Here is a 22,364-nt window from a genome sequence, read left to right on the forward strand (position 1 = left end):
TGGCCTTTTAGTATAGGGTAAGAAATCCCAGTACAACATGACAAGAAAGATGTGTAAACAGTGCTAAATGATATTCAGGCACTTCATTTATCTTGTTACAAAGCACTACAGAATACCTGATTCTGATTGGCTACTTGCAGCAAGTATTTAAAACACAAATGTATGGAAAACACAAATGTTAAACTTACACTGGAGTGATTATTAAATAGTGCTGAAAGGAAATTGCTATCACACTGATTTGTTCACATGATCTGAATACAATACCTCTACACTGATCACTCCATCAGAATTTTGTGATAATTAATAGGTGACATCATCCCTTCAATATAAGACCCACTTCCACTGATTAATTTGGATAAGAATAAAAATGCTAATAAGGCATGCGTTCGAAAAGTCATGTTTGACCTTAAAGTTGTTGCAGTGGCAAAGTTTTGAAATCTTTCATTTTTAAATAACAGGTACTTACTGCTCCGTGCAGGGCAGAAAGAGGCAGAGACACTGCCATCGGCATAGCTGGAGTCCCATGAAACACAGCGTTCATTGACCCAGACACAGCGGATGCCAAGGCCCGCGTTCTGACAAAGAGCCACCTCCAGTAAAGCCTCACAGATGCCAGGTTTATACACCAGCACATCATTCAGAATCACACCAGAGAAACCACCAAATACATACATCGAACTGGGAGAAGAGAAAATACATGCTTTACTTTTTATATTTCATCATGATGTCATGGGCGCATTACTGCATAATTACATTAATGGATTTGGTAGACAGTTTATTCAAAGTGACTTGAGCACATTCAAGCTATAAATTCCACAAATATGTGCATTTTCTATAGGAATCGATACGATACTTTATATGATATGTCTATACTCCATATATATGAATGAAATAAGACCACATTAGGGACTTACCCATTACTGACAACGGCTGTGTGTCCAAAACGATTCATATCACGGTGAAGATTTGGCTTTGGCATAACTGTCCACTCATCACATGCTGCAAAGGACACATTATGTACAATTAGATCTAAATCATATTAAGACATCATCAAAGGATTATCATAACCCTAATTCAAGTAATTTTCCAATAGATTAGTAGTAATTTGATGTTTTATTTTCATAGGGATTTGAAGGCCACAGCAGCGGTCTATAAATCCCACTCAAGGTAAACCAAACCTTTACACTTAACAAAGTGATTTGTGTGTATTGAGCTGTACAAATTTGTCCAGGTTACATGAGCACCGTAGCAGATGTTCCTCTCGAACTGCCTGATCGGACACACTCCCTGCCTGTTACATGCTCTTTAATTCAGTAATTACCTACGCTCATGCTCAATTAAACAGTTTGGGAGAAACAAACCCAAACTTTTTGCTGTTAGCAAATGCACTTATCCATATACATTTACACAATAACATATGCGGAGCATATAGAGCCATAAGTTTGTAACAGAGAATTATGTGTACATTTTACATATGCCTCAGTGGTAATGGGTCCTTATGTGCTATACGTTGAAAGGTAATTTGTGCATGCTGTATTGTTTATGTTGTTTACTGCTGCTTCATCTCACTTCTTGAGTGTTTGGCATTGGTGTTTACCACACCAAAGAAAGTGCCTCCAACTAAATTTAGTCACACCAACAGGACAAACTGGTGCATTTAGTCCTAAGAACTTTATAAACAAAAGCATCAAAAACAGCAGCACTGTCTGAACAAATGAACAAAGACATATTTATGATTTTAAGTGCTCTTAAAGTGAGGAAACAGACTGAATACTTTTGTAGTGTCCTGTATATTTGTTATATATATATTGACAGCCAATGCTCGGCCACTTTCACATTTTACCTTGGTTTTACTCTTTGAAACCTGAGTGTAAAACATCAGCACATATAAAGACATCATAAATCAAATTATTATTATTTACAATACCAATACTTGTAATAGAAGACCAAGTCTGTACACAAGTGAAACCAAGTCCATTGGTAAATCTGGTGTCATGTGGACTCAATCTGAGCATGCAATAGCTGTGTGTTTTACAAGGCTGCTTATAAAAAGCATCACAGACTTTTAAGGCTAACACAGACTGCCACAACATTAATATGTAAATTTGGCATTTGGGCTACTCCTTCCTTCCCAAGCAAACGGGGGACATCTGAGAAAGTATGTAGGCAGGTTGCAAACAGCCCTCTTGTGTGTACTACTAACTGAGCTGCTGTAAAAAAAAAAAAAAAATCACACGAGCATACGTATAAATATCTCACAAAACAAGCCAAATTACTGCACAGAGAGGATATGGAGATTTGGCTAATCATTGGCTACTGTTATTTTTTTTTGCTGCAGTGTTACAGCGGATGCTAAAGTAAAAGAAAGCATTATTTCAAAATATCAGGTATTCTTCTCTGTGTTTTAAAAATGTTTTATTTAGATAAAAAAATATATGTATTTATAAAAATATATATTTTTTAATATCACACAATGTTGTCCTACAAAACATTTTGTATTGATGGCAGTAAAGACAGATAAAGTGAATGTAACTACTGTGTAGAATATGGCACCTATGCACCACATATGTAGAACTTAATGGCACTAAATATAAATATTTCTAAATTTAAATATTTCACAAAATGGAAATTTTGATCACATGAAGTTTGAAGCCTGTAAAATTGAAAGATTTCCTTATGTAAGGCTTGACGACCCTGACAGCAAAATGGAATACAGTATTTGCATGACTTTGTTACATTAATGTTAAATAAAGTTATAATATAAAAGGCCCATATTTTGTGGCTAAAAAGCACATTACTTTGTGTATTTGGTGTAATACAATGTGTTCGCATTATTTTCCACATACCATACATTTTTGTAGCAAGCTCATCGTTTTGAGAAAGCGTGGCGTGAACCGATTGGCCAGCTATTCAGTGCATTGAGATTGACTGAATTACGTAAACGGAAATGTGACGCTTCTAACCATGTTTTGAAAGATAAGCTCCCAAAGTAATATTACTCCTAAGCAGTGTTGTGTGTAACGCGTTACAAAGTAACGCGTTACAGTAACGTAACTACTTTTTTGAGAAAAAAGTAGTGTAACACGTTACTACTGAAAATTTGGTAACGTAACGTAGTTCATTTTCCAATTCAGGACAACGTTACTTTTGGTTAGATTTGACAGCGACACTGGCATCTGCGCGTTTGCGCAATAGTCACAAGGTCCACACACATGACAGAGGCTCGTATCAGTCTGCAAAGAAATCATGGCAAGCAAGAAGCAGCTGACGCTAACTTTTGAGGGATGGAGGCATCTTAATTTTAATCAATGTTTTATCAACCAATTGCCTGATTTTAATAAATAAGAAATAAATTAAAGAAAACGATTCAGCTTCATATTTATGTTTAAATGAAATAATTTTTTTTAAACATAAATATAAAACTAAATCGTTTTCTTTTATTTATTTCTTATTTATTAAATTCAAGCAATTGGTTGATAAAACATTGATTGAAATTAAGATAAAATGAATACAAAACGAAATTCACTTTAGAGAAAGGTTTCTACGAAAACAAACTTAAATAAAGTGGTAAAAATCATGTCTACCCACTCCCTTTGAAGTGAATTTCGTTTTGTATTAATTGTATCTTAGCATAGTATCTCGGAAGATCGTGCTTGTTAAATAGCTCTGTGGCTATACTGCACTGAAGCGGCAGTTTAAAATATAAACCCAGAAATCAGCTAACGTCAAGAACAAGAAAACGGAAACAACAATCAGACAGAGACGCGGAATTTACATAATGTTACACAGACCATGTTTAAATTTCAATGTTTCTGCACAGAAATACTAACTTATTCACTTTGTTTGGTATTAATAAGCTGCGCATTGGAGTGCTGGCCGCGGTGCTGAAGACGCGCTCGGACGGAGTACTGGTGGCAGCACAGATATTGACGTGCAACCTATTGGAAACTATTATTCGTTATTATATAATTATTATTCGTTATTTTACTTTATTACTTCCACTTAAGAAGAGTTCTGCACTTTTTATTTCAATATTTCTCTTTATATAAATACTATTTTGTATTTAAATCTATAATTTCATTATTTTACTAACCCAACTAACTCATCTGGGCTTTCCGATAGGTTGCACGTAAGGGGAAAAGTATAGCTTTTTTCCCCTTGAGAAGAGTTCTGCACTTTTAAACTTAAAAAAATATATCTCTTTACAAAAAAAACTTTTTTTCTTCTATTTAAAAGCTGTAATTTCGTTATTTTACTAACCCAACTAATGACTCCTCCACTTTCCAATAGATTGGACGTAGATATCTGTGTATATGTGCCATCACGCGTCTTCAGCACCGCGGGGAGCAGCCAGCACTCCAATGTGCAGCTTATTACTACCAGACAAAGTTGGTATTTCTGTCCAGAAACATTGAAATTTATACATGGTCCGTGTAACGTAATTTAAATCTCGCGTCTTGGCCTTATTGTTTTTTTTCTTGTTCTTGACGTTCGCTGAATTCTGGGTTTATATTTTAAACTGCCGCTCCAGTGCAGTATAGCCACAAAGCTATTTAACAATGAGCACAATCTCCCGAGACACTACAACATGCTACTAATAATTCATTAATAACAGCTGTTTTCTTGTACACAATTAAATATTTTAAGTTAAATGTACAGTGTTCAAACAAATTAGCGTCGCACACCTGAAGTCAATAGATAGGTGCGTAGGATAAGACGACAAAAAGTCTCAAAATGTACAAAGAACAATTCCCGCACACTATCTGCTTGCTGAAAAAATGTATTTAATGAAAGTTGCGTTGCAACGTTTCGATCAACTGATCTTCATCAGGCAACTGCAATTGTTACAAACATCATCAAATATAAATGGACAAATGTCCAATCACAATGTAGAAAAACAAATCACATGATAGGTGCATCATTCAAAATAGTCACATGATTACATCTCAATTCAATAATCTCATGATATCATTTAATATATGTAACCCGATACACAACTCATATGTAAGTCTAATACACAATTCAAAGTATCACATTAAAAAGTGCTTCATCATTTAACCCTAAAGGTGATAAAGTTTGAAGAGTATCGATCCAATAGAGTTCACGTCTCAGTAATAGTAAATCAATATCACCACCTCTAGGTGGCATATTCACCTTTTCAATTCCACAAAAGCGTAGTGAGGAAACATCATGATTAAGTGCATTAAAATGGGTCGCTACCGGGTAATTCATATCCTTTCTTCTGATTGAACTTTTGTGTTCACTAATTCTTAGCTTAAGTTGACGTGTTGTTTTTCCCACATATCCCAAACCACAAGGACAGCGTATCAAATAAATCACGTGTGTAGAGACACAAGTGATTACTGACTTAATGTCAAACTTTTTTCCGGTTCTAGGATGACTAAAAAAAGAAGTTTTGAAGGTGTTGTTACATTGTGCACAATTTCCACAGCGATAATTTCCATTAGGTTCCATTATTACCTAATGGAAATTATCGCTGTGGAAATTGTGCACAATGTAACAACACCTTCAAAACTTCTTTTTTTAGTCATCCTAGAACCGGAAAAAAGTTTGACATTAAGTCAGTAATCACTTGTGTCTCTACACACGTGATTTATTTGATACGCTGTCCTTGTGGTTTGGGATATGTGGGAAAAACAACACGTCAACTTAAGCTAAGAATTAGTGAACACAAAAGTTCAATCAGAAGAAAGGATATGAATTACCCGGTAGCGACCCATTTTAATGCACTTAATCATGATGTTTCCTCACTACGCTTTTGTGGAATTGAAAAGGTGAATATGCCACCTAGAGGTGGTGATATTGATTTACTATTACTGAGACGTGAACTCTATTGGATCGATACTCTTCAAACTTTATCACCTTTAGGGTTAAATGATGAAGCACTTTTTAATGTGATGCTTTGAATTGTGTATTAGACTTACATATGAGTTGTGTATCGGGTTACATATATTAAATGATATCATGAGATTATTGAATTGTGATGTAATCATGTGACTATTTTGAATGATGCACCTATCATGTGATTTGTTTTTCTACATTGTGATTGGACATTTGTCCATTTATATTTGATGATGTTTGTAACAATTGCAGTTGCCTGATGAAGATCAGTTGATCGAAACGTTGCAACGCAACTTTCATTAAATACATTTTTTCAGCAAGCAGATAGTGTGCGGGAATTGTTCTTTGTACATAAATGTACAGTGTTAAAACATGTAAAAAAGACAAGATTTTAACAATGTCAAGATCAAATGCCTGAGTAACAGGGTATTGTGTGTATGTGTTCGTGTGTTTGTGTGTGTTTCCAAAATATTTTCAAAATACAGGCAACATAAAAGTAACGTAAAAGTAACGAGTAACGTAAAAAGTTACTTTCCAAAGGCGGTAACTAAGTAAAGTAATGGATTACTTTTTTTAAAAGTAACGAGTAATGAGCAAACACTACTTTTTTAAAGTAACTTCCCCAACACTGCTCCTAAGCTGATCAATCAACTTTACCAGCGCGATGTGAGCAGAACGTAACAGATTGGTAAAGTAAGGATATAAAATATAAAACCATGTCTGCATTTGTGATTGTAGAAACGACAAACAAGCGCTACTCTACACTGCACAAGATTCATCAGTTGGAAATTATTTAAAATATGAAAACATCGGCTACCTACAGGATGTCAGTCAGCAGAATCAAAGTGTAGTTGCAAAGTTGGAATTGCTCCACTTTTTAGACAAAGCCTTTGCGTACATCCAGTCGTTTGTAACTCCCCCGTGTTTAGAAAGTAGTCCTTTCGTAAAATGTGCAGCACACAATCAAACATTTCAGCTGTAATGTTCTAAGCCTTTGTGTACATCCAGTCGTTTGTTGTGACACTGTTGCAAAAGTTGCGACACTGATGATGGGCTAGGCCCGAAACGTTTGTCTTGTTGTGTTTGTCATGGTCTGTTGTATTTTATCGGTACTTTAATACAGTCTCTGTACTTGATTCAGTCTCCGAGTGCGGTCTCTATGCTACTATTATACTATTTTATCTTGGAGTTACGCATCAGGCACATTATTTATATTGGACATTAGGCGCAGAAGCCACTCTTCTTATGAGCTGTAATGTTCTGAAACAGTGTTGTTAATAAAACCTAACCCCTGGTTTCTCTCATGTTTACTCTATTGGAAGGCCAAACAAAATAATTTGCCTTTTGCAATGAAACCCACAGCATCTCCACGACAGGCCCGGTACTAGGCTTGCTGGACTGGGGGGGCAGTCAGGATTTTTGGGTGGGCAGCCATTTCTCGACTAAAATGATTCATACACTAAAATTATGGATGTTTCAATCCAATATTACTTTGCATGTCTTATAATAAAAGGCAATTTATATGTCATTTTGCACGTTCACATTTTAAAAGTAGATGCAATTAGATTAATGATTTATAATGTTATAATGATTACACTAGTTTGACACATTTAGTCACAGTTAATGAAATCAGGCAAGCAGGTGATATAAATATAAAGCTGTACATATAGCTATATTTTATTAATGTTTACACTGCATTTAATCTTTACTTATAGATAAATTAAAGCCATTCTTATACCTACCCTACCCAACATATGCCTTTATTCTAAATAAACACTTGTTAGGAACTTTATTTCCACTTCTCAAACATTTTCTTCATGTAAAATAATGTATTTTCAATGTGATAAGCTGTATTGTCATTAATTCCTGACCCTATCATTGCTGCTGCAGCAACCTCAAATATCACAACAAAGCACAATGCTTTAAATAATATATTGTTGCATCATGTAAGCAATTTGACATGCATGACAAATTCGTCAAAGGTTATCCTGTTTGCCTATAACAGCACCAGACAAAAGCACAAGCCCTAAAATACTGTAAGTGTTATTTGCGACGAGACCAAAGATAAATCACACTGCTTTGTTTATAACACAGCAAATTAGATATTATAATACAACGCAACATTATAAAATACAACGTTTTACCTTACGATGACCTTGCGGAGTGAAAGCTCCTCCTGAACTTAAAAGTCTGTAGATTTTTGCGTGTGAAGTTTTTCTCAAACGCGAGCTGAATGAGCTGATGAATGACGATGACAAAACCGCTAAAATTTGATTTTAAAACTGCACTGCACGCGATGCTCAGCTGTTACAATACTGTATATTTACTGTATAACCATCTTATATCATTTATATCTACTATATAGTATGCCACAACCAAACTGCATATTCTAATTTTAATAAACAGAACTACGTCTAAAACAAACACATTAAATGCTGCTGGAGACTTGCCATTGGCTGTTGTATTTGCATGAATAAATAATGAGGTGAGTCTAAGAAAGGATAAGGGGCTATTTTGGGCATGTTTTACTATAAAAAAAGTTTTAATTTAATATGTGTTGGGTTATTACGTTTATGTAATACTAAATTGCATTGTTTTTGATATATATTTTAAAGATGCGTTTTTTTAGTTACCGTCATAGAGAACAGTAGTGCTTTTCCTGTGACTTAAATACTGCTGAAAAGGCCTCCAAGGTTTGAATAAGCTAATCAGACGTTAGTGGGCGGGAGCTGTGAACGCTAGCGCTTGCCTAAAGAAGCTGGTTTTTGTGTAAAGTGAGTCCGTTATTTTAAGGTTGGCTGGACATTTTTGGGGGGGCACAAGGAAAATCTGGGGGGGCAATGCCCCCCCCAGCCCCCCTGTAGACCCGGCCCTGCTCCACGACATGGCGGCAGCAAAAATACTACAATTTGATTGAGGGCCTGTTTACACGAGAACGTAAAAATATTTTATCGGATGTGCCTTTCGTTTACCACCCTCCAGAGTGGAAATCTTAAAAATGATCTATCTGTCATGAATTCGGTCTTATTGGCCGCTTTGTCTTTGTTTCACCATGTGTTGTGTTGTGTTTATGTTTTGACAGCTCCACACGTGCGCGCCTTCCACCTGGTGACCTCATTATCTCCGACTCTTCTCACCGGCGTCCCACACCTGATCCTTATTATTTGCCCATCCGGTTTGATTTAAATTCCCCTCGCTTCTTCTGTTCCTTGCAAGTTCGTCTTAGTGTGTTCCTGCCCGCTAGCTCTGTCTAGTTCTTGTCTAGTCTAGTTCTGATTGTGTCTAAGTTTATTCTTAGATTATTTTCACCGTGCTCTCTGCTGCCTTTGCCCCGTCAGATTCCCCGCCCTGCTGGCTGTCTTTGGATTCTCTCGGTCAGAGCTCTCTTATCGATATCTACACCTTTCGCTGTCCAGCCGCAGTGCGCTCATGTGCGCGTAATTCTGCTGAAGACGCTGACAGCCGCAGTGCGCTCAAGCGCGTAATTCTGCTGATCACCCAGACTGTTGCAGTGCGCTGTCCAGCGCGCGTGCTGCTGAAGACTCTGACCGCTTCTCTCTCTCTCTCTGTACCCTGCCAGGAACTCGTCTCTGTTGACGGACTGTTGTGGTTGTCTTGCAGTCCGGCTGAGTTTTCCCACACCTGAGGCCGACGAGAGGATATCGTTGTGTTTCGCCTCTCCAGTGTTTCTAGTTCCCCGCACCTTTTCACATGGACACTGAGTGTTTTCTCTTATACATCTTGCATTTTTATCTGAAGTCATTGAGTGTTTTTCTCGTATACATACCATCTGAAGACATTGAGTGTTTTTCTCCTATATATACCATTAAACCCTCTGCTCTGGGATTCCGTGTTGTGTAGTTCCTGACAGGACGAACTTGTCAGAATGGATCCCGCGGAGGGTGAGGACTTATCTGCCCGTATGTCGGACCTTTCATCACGTTTGGACCAGCTCAGTGCAGATGCCACCCAACTCAGCCTGCCATCGCAGACGGAGCCTCATATTACTGCCCCACCTCCATACGACGGTAATCCTACCTCCTGTCGGGCTTTTTTGACTCAATGCTCTTTGATCTTTGCCCTCCAGCCCCGCCGCTATTTCTTGGAGATCACCCGGGTTGCATTTGTGATCACCCTTCTGATCGGCAAGGCGCGTGAGTGGGCTACGGCCGTGTGGGACGCCCGCGATCCTTGCTGTCGGTCGTTTCAGGAGTTTCGCAAGGGGATGGAGAGGCTTTTCGACCGTTCAGTGCGCGGGGACGCCGCTGCGGCTCGGTTGGCACATCTGGTTCAGGGAGGACACACAGTCACCGAGTACGCCATCGAGTTTAAGACCCTAGCGGCTGCCTGCCACTGGAATGAAGCGGCTCTCCGAGCGCAGTTTGTCGAGGGGTTGTCTGATGATCTCCAGGACGAGATCGCCGTCCATGATCTTCCTCCCTCATTGGATGCTATCATTGACCTCGTTCTTCGGATCGAAGCCCGGAGATTGCTTCGCGAGCAGCGGCGCTCCATTCGCCAGCGAGCGTTTTCGGACAAGACCACCATTTCCCCCTCTTCATCATCTTCACCCTCTGCCGTGTCTGAGCCCATGCAGCTGGGGCGCATGCGCCTGTCACAGAGAGAGAGAGAGAGACGCTTGCAGAAGGCTCTGTGTTTATATTGCGGGAGATCCGGACATTTTGCTAAGACCTGTCCCTTAAAAGGCCGCTGCCCATCTGTGAATACGGGAGTCCTGGTGGGCGCCACTTCATCAAAGCTCTCCCCTGCGTCTAGTACCCAGCTTCCCGTCATGTTGTCCTGCGCCGGGCGTGACCATCCATCCACTGCCCTTCTCGACTCTGGCGCGGAGGGCAACTTCATTGATGAGGCGCTGGTGCGCGCCTGGGGTGTCCCGGTTGTTCCTCTCCAATCCCCTTTGGATGTCTGGTCCCTCAGGGGGCAGCAGATGGCGCGGATTACACATTGCACTTCTCCTGTGAGTCTCTCTGTGTCTGGCAATCATCGTGAGGAGATTGTGTTGCACGTCCTTCATGCGTCTCTATCTCCTATTATTTTAGGGCATGGATGGTTAGCGCAACACAACCCTCACGTTGATTGGCAGCATAGTATTATCTTGTCTTGGTCCCAGTCTTGTCATGTGTCATGTCTTGGTTCTGCTGTTTCTGGTTCTGTTCTTTCTCTTCCTCAGGTTCCGGCGGTCGATTTGACCGGGGTCCCGGCGGAGTATGCGGATATCGCTCAGGTGTTTAGTAAAGCCCGGGCCACCTCCCTGCCTCCTCACCGGCCATATGATTGCGCTATTGATCTCCTCCCCGGCACTTCTCCGCCTAAGGGTAGACTTTATTCGTTATCGGGTCCTGAGAGAGAGGCTATGGACCAGTATATTAATGATGCCCTGCGTGCCGGTCTCATTCGTCCCTCCACCTCGCCCGCAGGGGCGGGGTTTTTCTTTGTTGGCAAGAAAGACGGCTCCCTGCGCCCTTGTATTGATTATAGGGGTTTAAATGACATTACTGTTAAGAATAGGTACCCCCTTCCCTTAATGTCTACTGCGTTTGAGCTCCTGCAGGGGGCGCAGTTCTTTACTAAGCTAGATTTACGCAACGCCTATCATTTGGTGCGAATAAGAGAGGGAGATGAATGGAAGACAGCCTTTAACACCCCTACCGGACACTTTGAGTACTGCGTTCTGCCGTTCGGCCTTTGTAACGCCCCCTCTGTCTTCCAAACTCTGGTTAATGATGTGCTGAGAGACATGGTTAACAAATTTGTCTTTGTGTACATAGATGATATTCTCATCTTTTCTCCCTCTATGCAGGAACACACTCAGCATGTCCGCCGAGTCTTACGCCGGCTGTTAGAGAATAAGTTGTATGTCAAGGCGGAGAAGTGCGAATTCCATCGTAAGTCAGTTTCGTTCCTGGGTTTTGTTGTTGCCCCCGGTGAGATCCGTCCCGACCCTGCCAAGATCAAAGCGGTGGCCGAATGGCCAGTCCCCGACTCCCGTAAGAATTTATTAAGATTTCTGGGTTTCGCCAATTTTTACCGGCGATTTATCAGAAATTATGGTCAGATTGCTCAACCTCTTACTGCTCTCACTTCCACTAAGGAGAGGTTTGTCTGGAATTCCAGTGCTCAGGAGGCCTTTGATATTTTAAAGTCCCGGTTTATCTCTGCTCCTGTTCTCTCTATTCCAGATCCGGCTGCTCAATTTATTGTGGAGGTGGATGCTTCGGATGTCGGGGTAGGCGCCGTTTTGTCTCAGCGGTCTGCTAAGGATGGCAAGGTGCATCCCTGTGCCTTCTTCTCCCATCGGTTAAACCCAGCAGAGCGAAATTATGACATAGGCAATCGGGAGCTGCTGGCGGTCAGACTGGCTTTGGGTGAGTGGCGTCACTGGTTAGAGGGGACCTCGGAGCCCTTCCTGGTCTGGACGGATCATAAGAACCTCGAATACATCCGTTCAGCCAGGAGGTTATCTTCGCGTCAGGCTCGTTGGGCGCTCTTCTTTGACAGATTTAACTTCACCCTCTCGTACCGGCCCGGATCCAAGAATACTAAGCCCGATGCTCTCTCTCGTTTGTTCGAAAGCCCCGGGTCCGCTGGGGACGAAACCATCCTCCCGGAGGGGCGGGTGGTGGGTGCCCTGCGCTGGGGAATAGAACAACGGGTGAGACGGGCCGGCCGGGAGGGGGAAGTGCCAGAAGGGCGCCCAGCGGGTCGATTGTGGGTTCCGAATGCGCTTCGCTCCGAGGTCATCCGGTGGGGTCACGAGTCCAAGTTTGTTTGCCATCCGGGGGTTCGGAGAACGTTGGCTACCGTACGTCAGCGTTTTTGGTGGCCCTCTATGGGTCCCGATGTCAGACAGTTTGTGTTAGCCTGTCAGGTTTGTGCCCGTAATAAGGCCTCTCATCAAGCCCCTATTGGTCTGCTTAAACCATTACCCATTCCCTCTCGTCCTTGGTCACATATCGCAATCGATTTTGTAACCAATTTGCCTAGTTCTAAGGGAAACACTGTAGTTTTGACCATTGTCGACCGCTTTTCCAAGGCGGCTCACTTTGTCCCTTTGCCCAAATTACCCACTGCCAAGGAAACTGCCCAGGTTATGATCGAACACGTCTTTCGCTTACATGGTCTGCCCACAGACGTTGTTTCTGATAGGGGTCCTCAGTTTATTTCTCGTTTCTGGCAGGAATTTTGTAGACAAATAGGCTCCACGGCTAGTTTGTCTTCAGGGTATCATCCTCAGACCAACGGGCAATGTGAACGGGCTAACCAAGATTTAGGTAGAGCTCTCCGCTGTCTGACATCGCAATATCCGAGCTCCTGGTGCCAACAGCTACCCTGGGTTGAATACGCCCATAATTCTCTCCCTGTTTCTTCCCTTAACATGTCCCCTTTTGAGGCGTCCATGGGGTTTCAGCCCCCTTTATTCCCATCACAGGAACCCGATGCGGTGGTTCCGTCTGCGCTGGCTTTTGTCCGTCGTTGCAAACGCACCTGGAGGAAAGCCAGAATTACATTACGTCAGATTTCCAGACGAACCAAAGCCGCGGCCGACCGTCACCGTAGAACTGCGCCCCGTTTTATCTGTGGGCAGAAAGTATGGCTTTCGTCCAAGGATTTACCTCTCCGTGAGCCTTCTCGCAAGTTGGCTCCACGATTCCTTGGGCCATACAGCATTATTAAGGTCATTAATCCCGTGACGGTCAGGCTCAGATTGCCCCCAGCTCTCGGTCGGGTTCATCCAGTTTTTCATGTGTCTAAACTGAAGCCTGTGTATTTTTCCCACCTTAACCCTGTTCCCTCTGCCCCCACCCCTCCCACCCCTCAGCTTTTAGATGGTGCCCCTGTGTATTCGGTTAAGTCGTTACTGGATATGCGTCGCCGGGGTAGGGGATTTCAATATCTCGTTGACTGGGAAGGATATGGTCCGGAGGAGAGGTGTTGGGTACCGGCCCGGGACATCCTGGACCCTGGGCTGATAGAGGATCTCCGCCGGCGACGGGGTGAGCCTCCTCATGGACCGCCCAGTGGCGGTCGTGGGGGGGGAGTCCTGTCATGAATTCGGTCTTATTGGCCGCTTTGTCTTTGTTTCACCATGTGTTGTGTTGTGTTTATGTTTTGACAGCTCCACACGTGCGCGCCTTCCACCTGGTGACCTCATTATCTCCGACTCTTCTCACCGGCGTCCCACACCTGATCCTTATTATTTGCCCATCCGGTTTGATTTAAATTCCCCTCGCTTCTTCTGTTCCTTGCAAGTTCGTCTTAGTGTGTTCCTGCCCGCTAGCTCTGTCTAGTTCTTGTCTAGTCTAGTTCTGATTGTGTCTAAGTTTATTCTTAGATTATTTTCACCGTGCTCTCTGCTGCCTTTGCCCCGTCAGATTCCCCGCCCTGCTGGCTGTCTTTGGATTCTCTCGGTCAGAGCTCTCTTATCGATATCTACACCTTTCGCTGTCCAGCCGCAGTGCGCTCATGTGCGCGTAATTCTGCTGAAGACGCTGACAGCCGCAGTGCGCTCAAGCGCGTAATTCTGCTGATCACCCAGACTGTTGCAGTGCGCTGTCCAGCGCGCGTGCTGCTGAAGACTCTGACCGCTTCTCTCTCTCTCTCTGTACCCTGCCAGGAACTCGTCTCTGTTGACGGACTGTTGTGGTTGTCTTGCAGTCCGGCTGAGTTTTCCCACACCTGAGGCCGACGAGAGGATATCGTTGTGTTTCGCCTCTCCAGTGTTTCTAGTTCCCCGCACCTTTTCACATGGACACTGAGTGTTTTCTCTTATACATCTTGCATTTTTATCTGAAGTCATTGAGTGTTTTTCTCGTATACATACCATCTGAAGACATTGAGTGTTTTTCTCCTATATATACCATTAAACCCTCTGCTCTGGGATTCCGTGTTGTGTAGTTCCTGACACTATCATTGCGTTCACGTCTAAAGTGTAAAACACTTGGTGTTGTTGTGTATCAGTGCTTCACATTGCCACCTAGCCGCCTGGAGTGCATATTACATCTAATATCAAACACTTTTGCATCACCATATGCACACAGATTTCCCCATCAAAATGCTCATATAAACCCAAAATAAAAAATGATAACGCAACGCCACTTTTGCGTTTTCTTTTCAGATTGTTTCCGTGTAAACGTAGCCTGAAAGTTACACCATCTATCTTTGCGTATACATTAGGGCGGTGTTATGATAATCTCTTTGGATTTTAAACGTTTGCAACTTCTTTTATGTGCTCAGACATAATTTAACACTCTAAAAACAAAGAAAAACATGAAATCGGGTCATATGACTCCTTTTAGGATAAATTGAATTATACCCTTTCCATCAGCTCATTTTGTTTCCTCAGGTGCAGTCATAACTTCAAACTACTGTATAACAATATAAACGGTACTGCTTCATCCTAGATCTGTAATAAAAATATATCGATAGGTCTTACAACCTCGATATACCTCCTAGCCCTAAAACAGCCTATAAAATATTGTAAGAGTTGTTTAACTGATGGTGTAAATCAGAGTCACTGTGGTGACAAACAAGGCCCATTCCGAAAAGTGAATTGAGTACGTGTAAACATGTCTCTTTTAAAAACAAGCAATAAAGACGCATCTAAAAAAGCATTACAGAATCATCTCTAATCTTAATATCCTATGGTAGAATCTAGCTCAGTGCTGTCCTATATTTACGCTTTAGGAACTCCCCTCATCCAATCAGATTTGTGGACCAGAACTAATGGTTCATTACATAACAATGTTGGCTATCACACACAGCTTTCTGGCAAGGGTGATTCAAGAGTTGAGTTTTTAAATAAACCCAGGAAACTGGAGAGAAAGGGCTTGAACCAGAAACTCTGTAACTACAGAAGTAAAAGTTACACTGATCACCTCAATGGGTAAATCCGCCCCTGATAGTCATCACTGGCTCTGCCTACATTTCATTTCCTCACAGGATATTGGCTCAACTCGCATCACTAATGTACAGGAGACAAAGAAGCAGAGCATGAAAACACTAGATGGCTGAACCAGATATAAGAGGTAGAGATGAAGAGAGGCAGAAGGAAGGAAATCAAACTAATTTTAATTGCAAGCTTAATAAAATATGTTTTTGTGCTAAGACAATCTGCTCTACCTAGTCTGTTGGTTGTATAAAACAAAAGGTCTGTGTGGCACAAAAACCATGTTTGGCAGCGCCTCTCGACGAGAGTGCTAAAATTTTTAATTAGGGTTTATTTTCCCTGAATCTAATTAGTGGTATAAGAGCGGGCGAAACATTGCAAGAGGCTACGCAAATGAAAACTGCTTTCTGTGTCGTAGACATAGACAGCTAATGATGCCACTTTCCTCCAAAGCTATGAAAAAACGTAAGAAATAAAACGTTAATGGAGAGACAGCGACAGCGTAGTTGTGAACAGAAAGTGACGAGGGTTGAGAACAATACAGACAACCTGCCACAGGTGGCACTAATTAACCACTAACTCAACTAACCTAAACATGAACACGCTTGTTAATGCACAACATGGAGAAGGAAACTAATTTACATACACCATTCACTAAAAAGTATATACTGTAGGCTGCGGGTGAGGTATACCTTTTAGAAACAAACTGAAAAATTTGTAAATGCAGTGATGCTGATTTCATTTTGACAATGACAGCTGGAAATGGGTGTCTCCACTGAACAATTATTTTATAATATGTTACAATAAATTCTAAACTGATTTAAAGTCAATTGAAGAATCCAGTCATAACTCTATTACATTACATACTCTGGTAGGACAGAAAGAGTGACCTTTATTTATCCAGAGCAGACCCACCGTTATGAGAACTAATAAGGGAGCATTACAGGAAGCCTGCTGGTGATAAGAAAACAGCCCAGTTTGGTGCCTTAAAGCAACACCAAATAGTTTTTTTTACCTTAAAATAACGCTTCCAAAAAAGTTTCAGTGGTTCATCCACTCTAAACAGGGTGAATGGCACTTTCACATTCGCTTTGCAGCCCTCTATCGGCCAAAACCGCACTAAAGAAGTTTCCAACCGTCGGGTAGTGGTCCTGTAGTCCGAGTGAATACTACAAAAACTTGCTTTACGGCAGACCTACAATCCAATCAGAGCCAGCTATGCCTCAGTATTTATGACAGTGGGTAATGGACAATTACGCTTCTAACCTGTAGGGGGAGCAAAGAGCCAAAACTCTTTGGTGTTGCTTTAATGAATTAATTGATTGAAATGGGTTTGGGCCAGTACTTTAGTGGTTTGAATGGATGGCTGTCCTAGCAAACTCCTGGAGTCTACACCATGCAATCAGACAAAGTGTATTGAGTGCACAGAGCCAACACAGACCCAAGCCAAAAAAGTGACTGCTCCAATCACCCAGAGACCAGAACAGAACCAACACAATCCGCAGTCTATATAGTCCATAAGTGTGACAAAATAGTGCAAATATGTTGCATCAGAGGGGCACCAGGTGGAAGTGCTGTAGTTGTTTGTCCGTTATTAATAAAGTATGCATTATGGGAGATAGTGGTGTGGAAGGGTGTTGGTCCCCTTCCTGATTTGTATGTTTTTGCGTGTTTGTCACACTTTATTGTTTCAGATCATAAAACAAATTTAAATTATAATAGGATTGAGGTCAGGACTATGACAAGCAGGGCCGGCCCGAGGCATAAGCGAACCAAGCGGCTGCTTAGGGCCCCGCTGGCCACCAGGGGGCCCCCGCCCCAATCGTTTTTTTATTTTTATTTTTTATACAATTAAATAACTTAAACAGGTAATATAAATGGATGAATGAATGAATACGAATTTATAAATGAATAATTAAAGACAAGAAAATTTTGATTTGCAGACAACTATGTGTCTCTGCAGTGCTAGCGTTTTAGTCAGGCGCAACATAGACACCTGCGCCACCTGCGCGCAAGTGCACAACGTCGTCACTCACTGTAAACAATGATGAGCCATTTGACATGTCAAAAAAAGGATATATCCCTCTGGGGCCGAAAAGAGAACAAAGAAAAGGACCGAGGATGAGAAAAAAAAGAGCAAGATAAAGGTATGTTTGCATGATTATATACAGTATGTTTAATTTGTGTTAGTGGTGTGACAGATCGACGTTAATCCGTGACCGTGATCGACCCACGGTTCGGCTCGCATGCGCTTAAATAGTGAAAGTTTATCATTTGCACGTGTTTCAAAGGCTTGCAAAAGTTAACATTTCAAGTGATTTTAAACAATTTATCCCGCAAAAAGGCGCTAAAGTGAGCAGTATTCTGCAAGCCCATGCGGTTTAAATTGTCCAGCCCAGCTCCCTTCAGAGATCAGAACACTAACACTTGATGTTTAAACTTTAGAGAGAGTTACGCTATTTTGTGTCATACTGTAGACCATTAACATATATTTGAGGAATAGAGCACTGAAAAGAACATAAAGTTTTTATGCTCCGCCGTCTGTATTTCCGTCTGTGTGAGCGCGCCGCGTATAAGTGCACTTAGTAGGGCACACATAAAATCTTTCTGTTCTTGACAGGGCACATACAAACAAAATGATCTCCACAGTACTCTTTTCCAATAAAAACAGTTGTTTATGTCTTTAGACGGTTTATGTATAGATTAGGCAGAAACCAGGTCCGTGCTTCTCTTAAAGAGACAGTAACCCAGTGGTGTAGTCTACGTGATACGCAGGTATACGCCGTATACCCACTGGAAATGGTCAAGGATTTCCGTATACCCACTAAAAATAGCGCGAGGATGCGTAACAGCATGGTTTTGTGACATTTTAAAACTTTTAGTCATAATATAGATGTGAAGCACTGACCATTAGCATGCTACACTTGCCACTTTAGCGGGTTGAAATACATATTAGGCTATATACTTCCTGCCGAACTGCGCGATCCGATCGGCGTATGAATTTCTATGAAATCAAATTACTATAGTGACGCGAAAGTGACTGGGGAGCAGACTGGTGTGGCGCCACAGGCGATCACATGGAGAAATCTGCTTTGAATCGCTCTCGCGGTACTTTGATATCACCAAGAGGTCTGCTTAGCAATAAATGAAGTCGAACCTGCAGTGTAGCTGCTCACGCGACACTGAGAAGTGAACGAGTGAAGCAGTGCTGCAACATAAAATCCATAGAGCTTACAACGCACATGTGAGTACAACATTTAAATCATCAGTCCAGTTTATTACTTTATCTGGAGGTAAGGCTCCAAATGCAATAAAATAAGCCCGTGATTATATCCTGATGGTTTTTAGCTGCCTTCAGTTCCTCTGCATGTTTGCTTGTGCTTGTTAAACTTTCCTTCTCTGTGTTCATTATATATCTGCGTTCAAGATCATCTTGACAAGATGTATATGATCTTAAACTTCTGTGATGAAATTCATGTCTGCGTTGATCTTCAGTTTAGACTTGCAAATATTAGACTACATGATGGTCTTGTAATAATAATTAAGTATAAGCCTATTTTAATTTTTAGACAATGCTTATATTATATGCAAAAAATAAGCTTTAATATCAATGACTATGCAAATTATAGTTAATTCATGGTCATCTTAAATGTGTATTAATTAAAAACATTTACACCATTAAATTACACATGGTAATGTTATCAATAGTTGTCAGATAATATCTATTGAAAGAGTGAATATTTTTTCTCCTTCAATGCATGTGTTTGCCACGGATTGAAGATTGTAAACAGTTTATTTAATTTTAATTAACAGTTAAGTAACTTTTGTTCCTGAGTTAGATGTTGATTAACACTAAACCAATCTAAAAATCATTCCAGTTTCCCCAGCTGTAAACCCATTGGCTCTAAAGTCTTTTTTTTCTTATAATAAACTGACATGTTGATAACACATTCAGTTTATGTGTTTATGAGTACACTTTCAGAATGCTCTAAGTTACATGAATATCTTTACTGTATGCATCTGTGAGTGTGGTGGTGCTTATGAGGTGTCACGCTAGGACGAGTGAGCATAAGGGTGAGAGGGAAAAATCACAGTATACTCACTACAAAAATCTAGACTACACCACTGCAGTAACCTTAATTAACCTACTTAAGTCTGTGTCATTAATGTTAATCAAACCTTCCAAGACAAAGAGAAAATCACTTCTGTAGCTCTAAAAAAGAATAATTATATTTAATTCATACAATAAAGTGTTATGATTCATTTGATTTGATTTCTGTTCCTAATGCTAATTTTAGCCCTTACTTAATGTGCAACTTTGTTCTTTTTATAAATGTTTGTAAGTAATTTCTTCATTTTTTTATTAGTTTTTCCAACCCCTTATTCTGCTGATCCGAAAAATGAACAGATCCATAATGTGATCCGAACCGTGAGTTTTGTGATATATCACACCCCTAGCTAGCATTGCTGTATGTGTTGAAGTGAACGTTCCAACATCGGTAACGTTCCAGCTTCATAGGCAAAGCACATGCGCTCTCTGTCTAAGATCTTTGGTAAGAGATGGTATTGGACTTTATGAGAATATATACCAATACCATGTTGGGTAGGGAGATTTATGTGATGAAAATGGACTTCAATCTTATTTATATGGTGGGTAGTGATGTAACAGTGCTATCCTATATTTATTTATTTATTGCTTGTTGTGTAAGTAATGAAAAATAAGCAAAATAAACTCATTCTGCTCGATCAACTATGCACTTATCCAATGCTATTTTTTTCAGGAACACTGTTGAAGTACTTTGGAGCACAACCAACTCCACCCGCCCCTGATGTTTCATCAAGTGTCAGTGTCTCCACAGCTGATGATGCAGCAGATGAGGTTTTTCTTGTTGGCCAATGTTAACATTCCATAGCCTGTTAATATGACATGACACATTGAAGAATAAAGTATTTTATTTAAGTATAGATTTTTTTCATTATTTAAATTATTATTCATTTATAATGTAACCGTAGAGCGTGACATTTGTGTCCGCGTGGTGGGAGGGGGGCCCCCAAACACATTCTGCTTAGGGCCCCCAAGAGGCTCAGGCCGGCACTGATGACAAGGCCACTCCAAAGTCTTCATTTTGTTTTTCTTCAGCCATTCAGAGGTGGACTTGCTGGTGTGTTTTGGATCATTGTCCTGCTGCAGAACCCAAGTTAGCTTAAGCTAAAGGTCACGAAAAGATGGCTGGAGATTGTCGTTTGAGATTTTTTGGTAGATAGCAGAATTCATGGTTTTATTTATCAAAGCAATTCTTTCAGATCATGAAGCAGCAAAACAGCCACAGACCCTCACACACTACACCATTTTACTGTTGGTATGATGTTCTTTTTCTGAAATGCTGTGTTACTTTTACGCCAGACGTAATGAGACACACACCTACCAAAAAGGTGTGGCAGTAATCAGGCCTGGGTGTGGCTAGAGAACCTGAACTCAGGTGTGATAAACCACAGTTAAGTTATGTTTTAACCGTTGGGGGGGGGGGGGGGTAGCACTTTTTCACACAGGGCCATGTGGGTTTGGATTTGTTTTCGCCTCATAATAAAAATCTTCATTTAAAAACTTCACATTGCATTAACTTGTGTTATCTTTTTTTATTAATATTTACTAAGGGTGTCACGATTTCGATTTTAAATCGATATTGATCGAAAATAAGTCACAACCTCGAACTTTGAATAAAAAAAATGGGATTGAATCGAGGATTTGAAGAATCGTGACACCCCTATTATTTACATTTGTTTCATGATCTGAAACATAAAAGTGTGACAAACATGCAAAAATCAGGAAAGAGGCCAACACTTTTTCATACGTCAAGAATGGTGTATATGTGTTTGTGTAGTTCTAATGGTAGAGTATTGTGTTGGCAATGCACATACTGAAAAAAATGTATAGATGGTATTAGCAGCAACAACATTAGCGGCTTTTGTGGCACAAACGTCTGGTAGACTTCAGCAAAGAATCAATAACAAGTAGATTAATTCTAATAACAAGCAAAAAAAATAACAAGTAAATCACCTTAGTTCAAAACATAGCTGAGGCATATCAACTACTACACTGAGCTAACGTTACGGTGTAAAAATAATGTATACAATGTTAGCTTGATCCTTAAATTCTTGCGTAGCTGCCAACCATGACATTACGAGTGTGTCCGATGAAACCGTCTATAGCTTGAATGTATAGTAAGTCGACTTAGATTAAATGGCATAAATGTAACAATGTAAACTGGATAGCAGGTGGTTTGTGACTACGACAGGTTTTATGCTACATCCAGTGCTCAAAACTGTATTTACAACACTGTAACAATCTCAAAATTATTTGTATCTGCCAGAAATAGGTGAGGCTTAAACCAAATGTTTACCAGACTACACAAGAAGCCTGTTTTAAATGTAATTCATTTCCCTTCATAGTTTCGGTTAACAAAAAAGCCTAGTCTAACTCAGAAGATATTAAAATAATTTTATAAATGTGTATAAAATTAAAAATATAAATATTTTTATAAATATATATAAAAGTAATGTTATTATTTAATGTTAATTAAGAAGAAAAAAATTC

The 22,364-nt window shown here is 40.7% G+C and overlaps 1 protein-coding gene and 1 long non-coding RNA gene across 3 annotated transcripts in view; one reads left to right on the top strand and one right to left on the bottom strand.

The window, feature by feature from the left end:
* atrnl1a (attractin-like 1a) overlaps positions 1 to 22,364 on the bottom strand; it is a 273,803-nt gene that overhangs the window by 201,920 nt on the left and 49,519 nt on the right. For both annotated transcript variants that reach the window (XR_010547040.1, XM_065296956.1), the window contains 2 exons: positions 915 to 999; positions 467 to 678 (listed from right to left, as the gene is read on the bottom strand). Coding sequence is in view for 1 of the 2 variants with exons in the window: in XM_065296956.1 (XP_065153028.1) it covers positions 467 to 678; positions 915 to 999 (297 nt within the window). In the remaining variant the exon portion in view is untranslated. The remainder of the gene's footprint in view (positions 1 to 466; positions 679 to 914; positions 1,000 to 22,364) is intronic.
* LOC141281323 (uncharacterized) lies at positions 17,809 to 20,734 on the top strand. Its single transcript, XR_012335568.1, has 2 exons — positions 17,809 to 17,916; positions 20,551 to 20,734. It is a non-coding gene; the product is annotated as an uncharacterized lncRNA (long non-coding RNA).

Source organism: Paramisgurnus dabryanus, chromosome 20 (genome assembly GCF_030506205.2).
Source record: "Paramisgurnus dabryanus chromosome 20, PD_genome_1.1, whole genome shotgun sequence".
NCBI lineage: Eukaryota > Metazoa > Chordata > Actinopteri > Cypriniformes > Cobitidae > Paramisgurnus > Paramisgurnus dabryanus.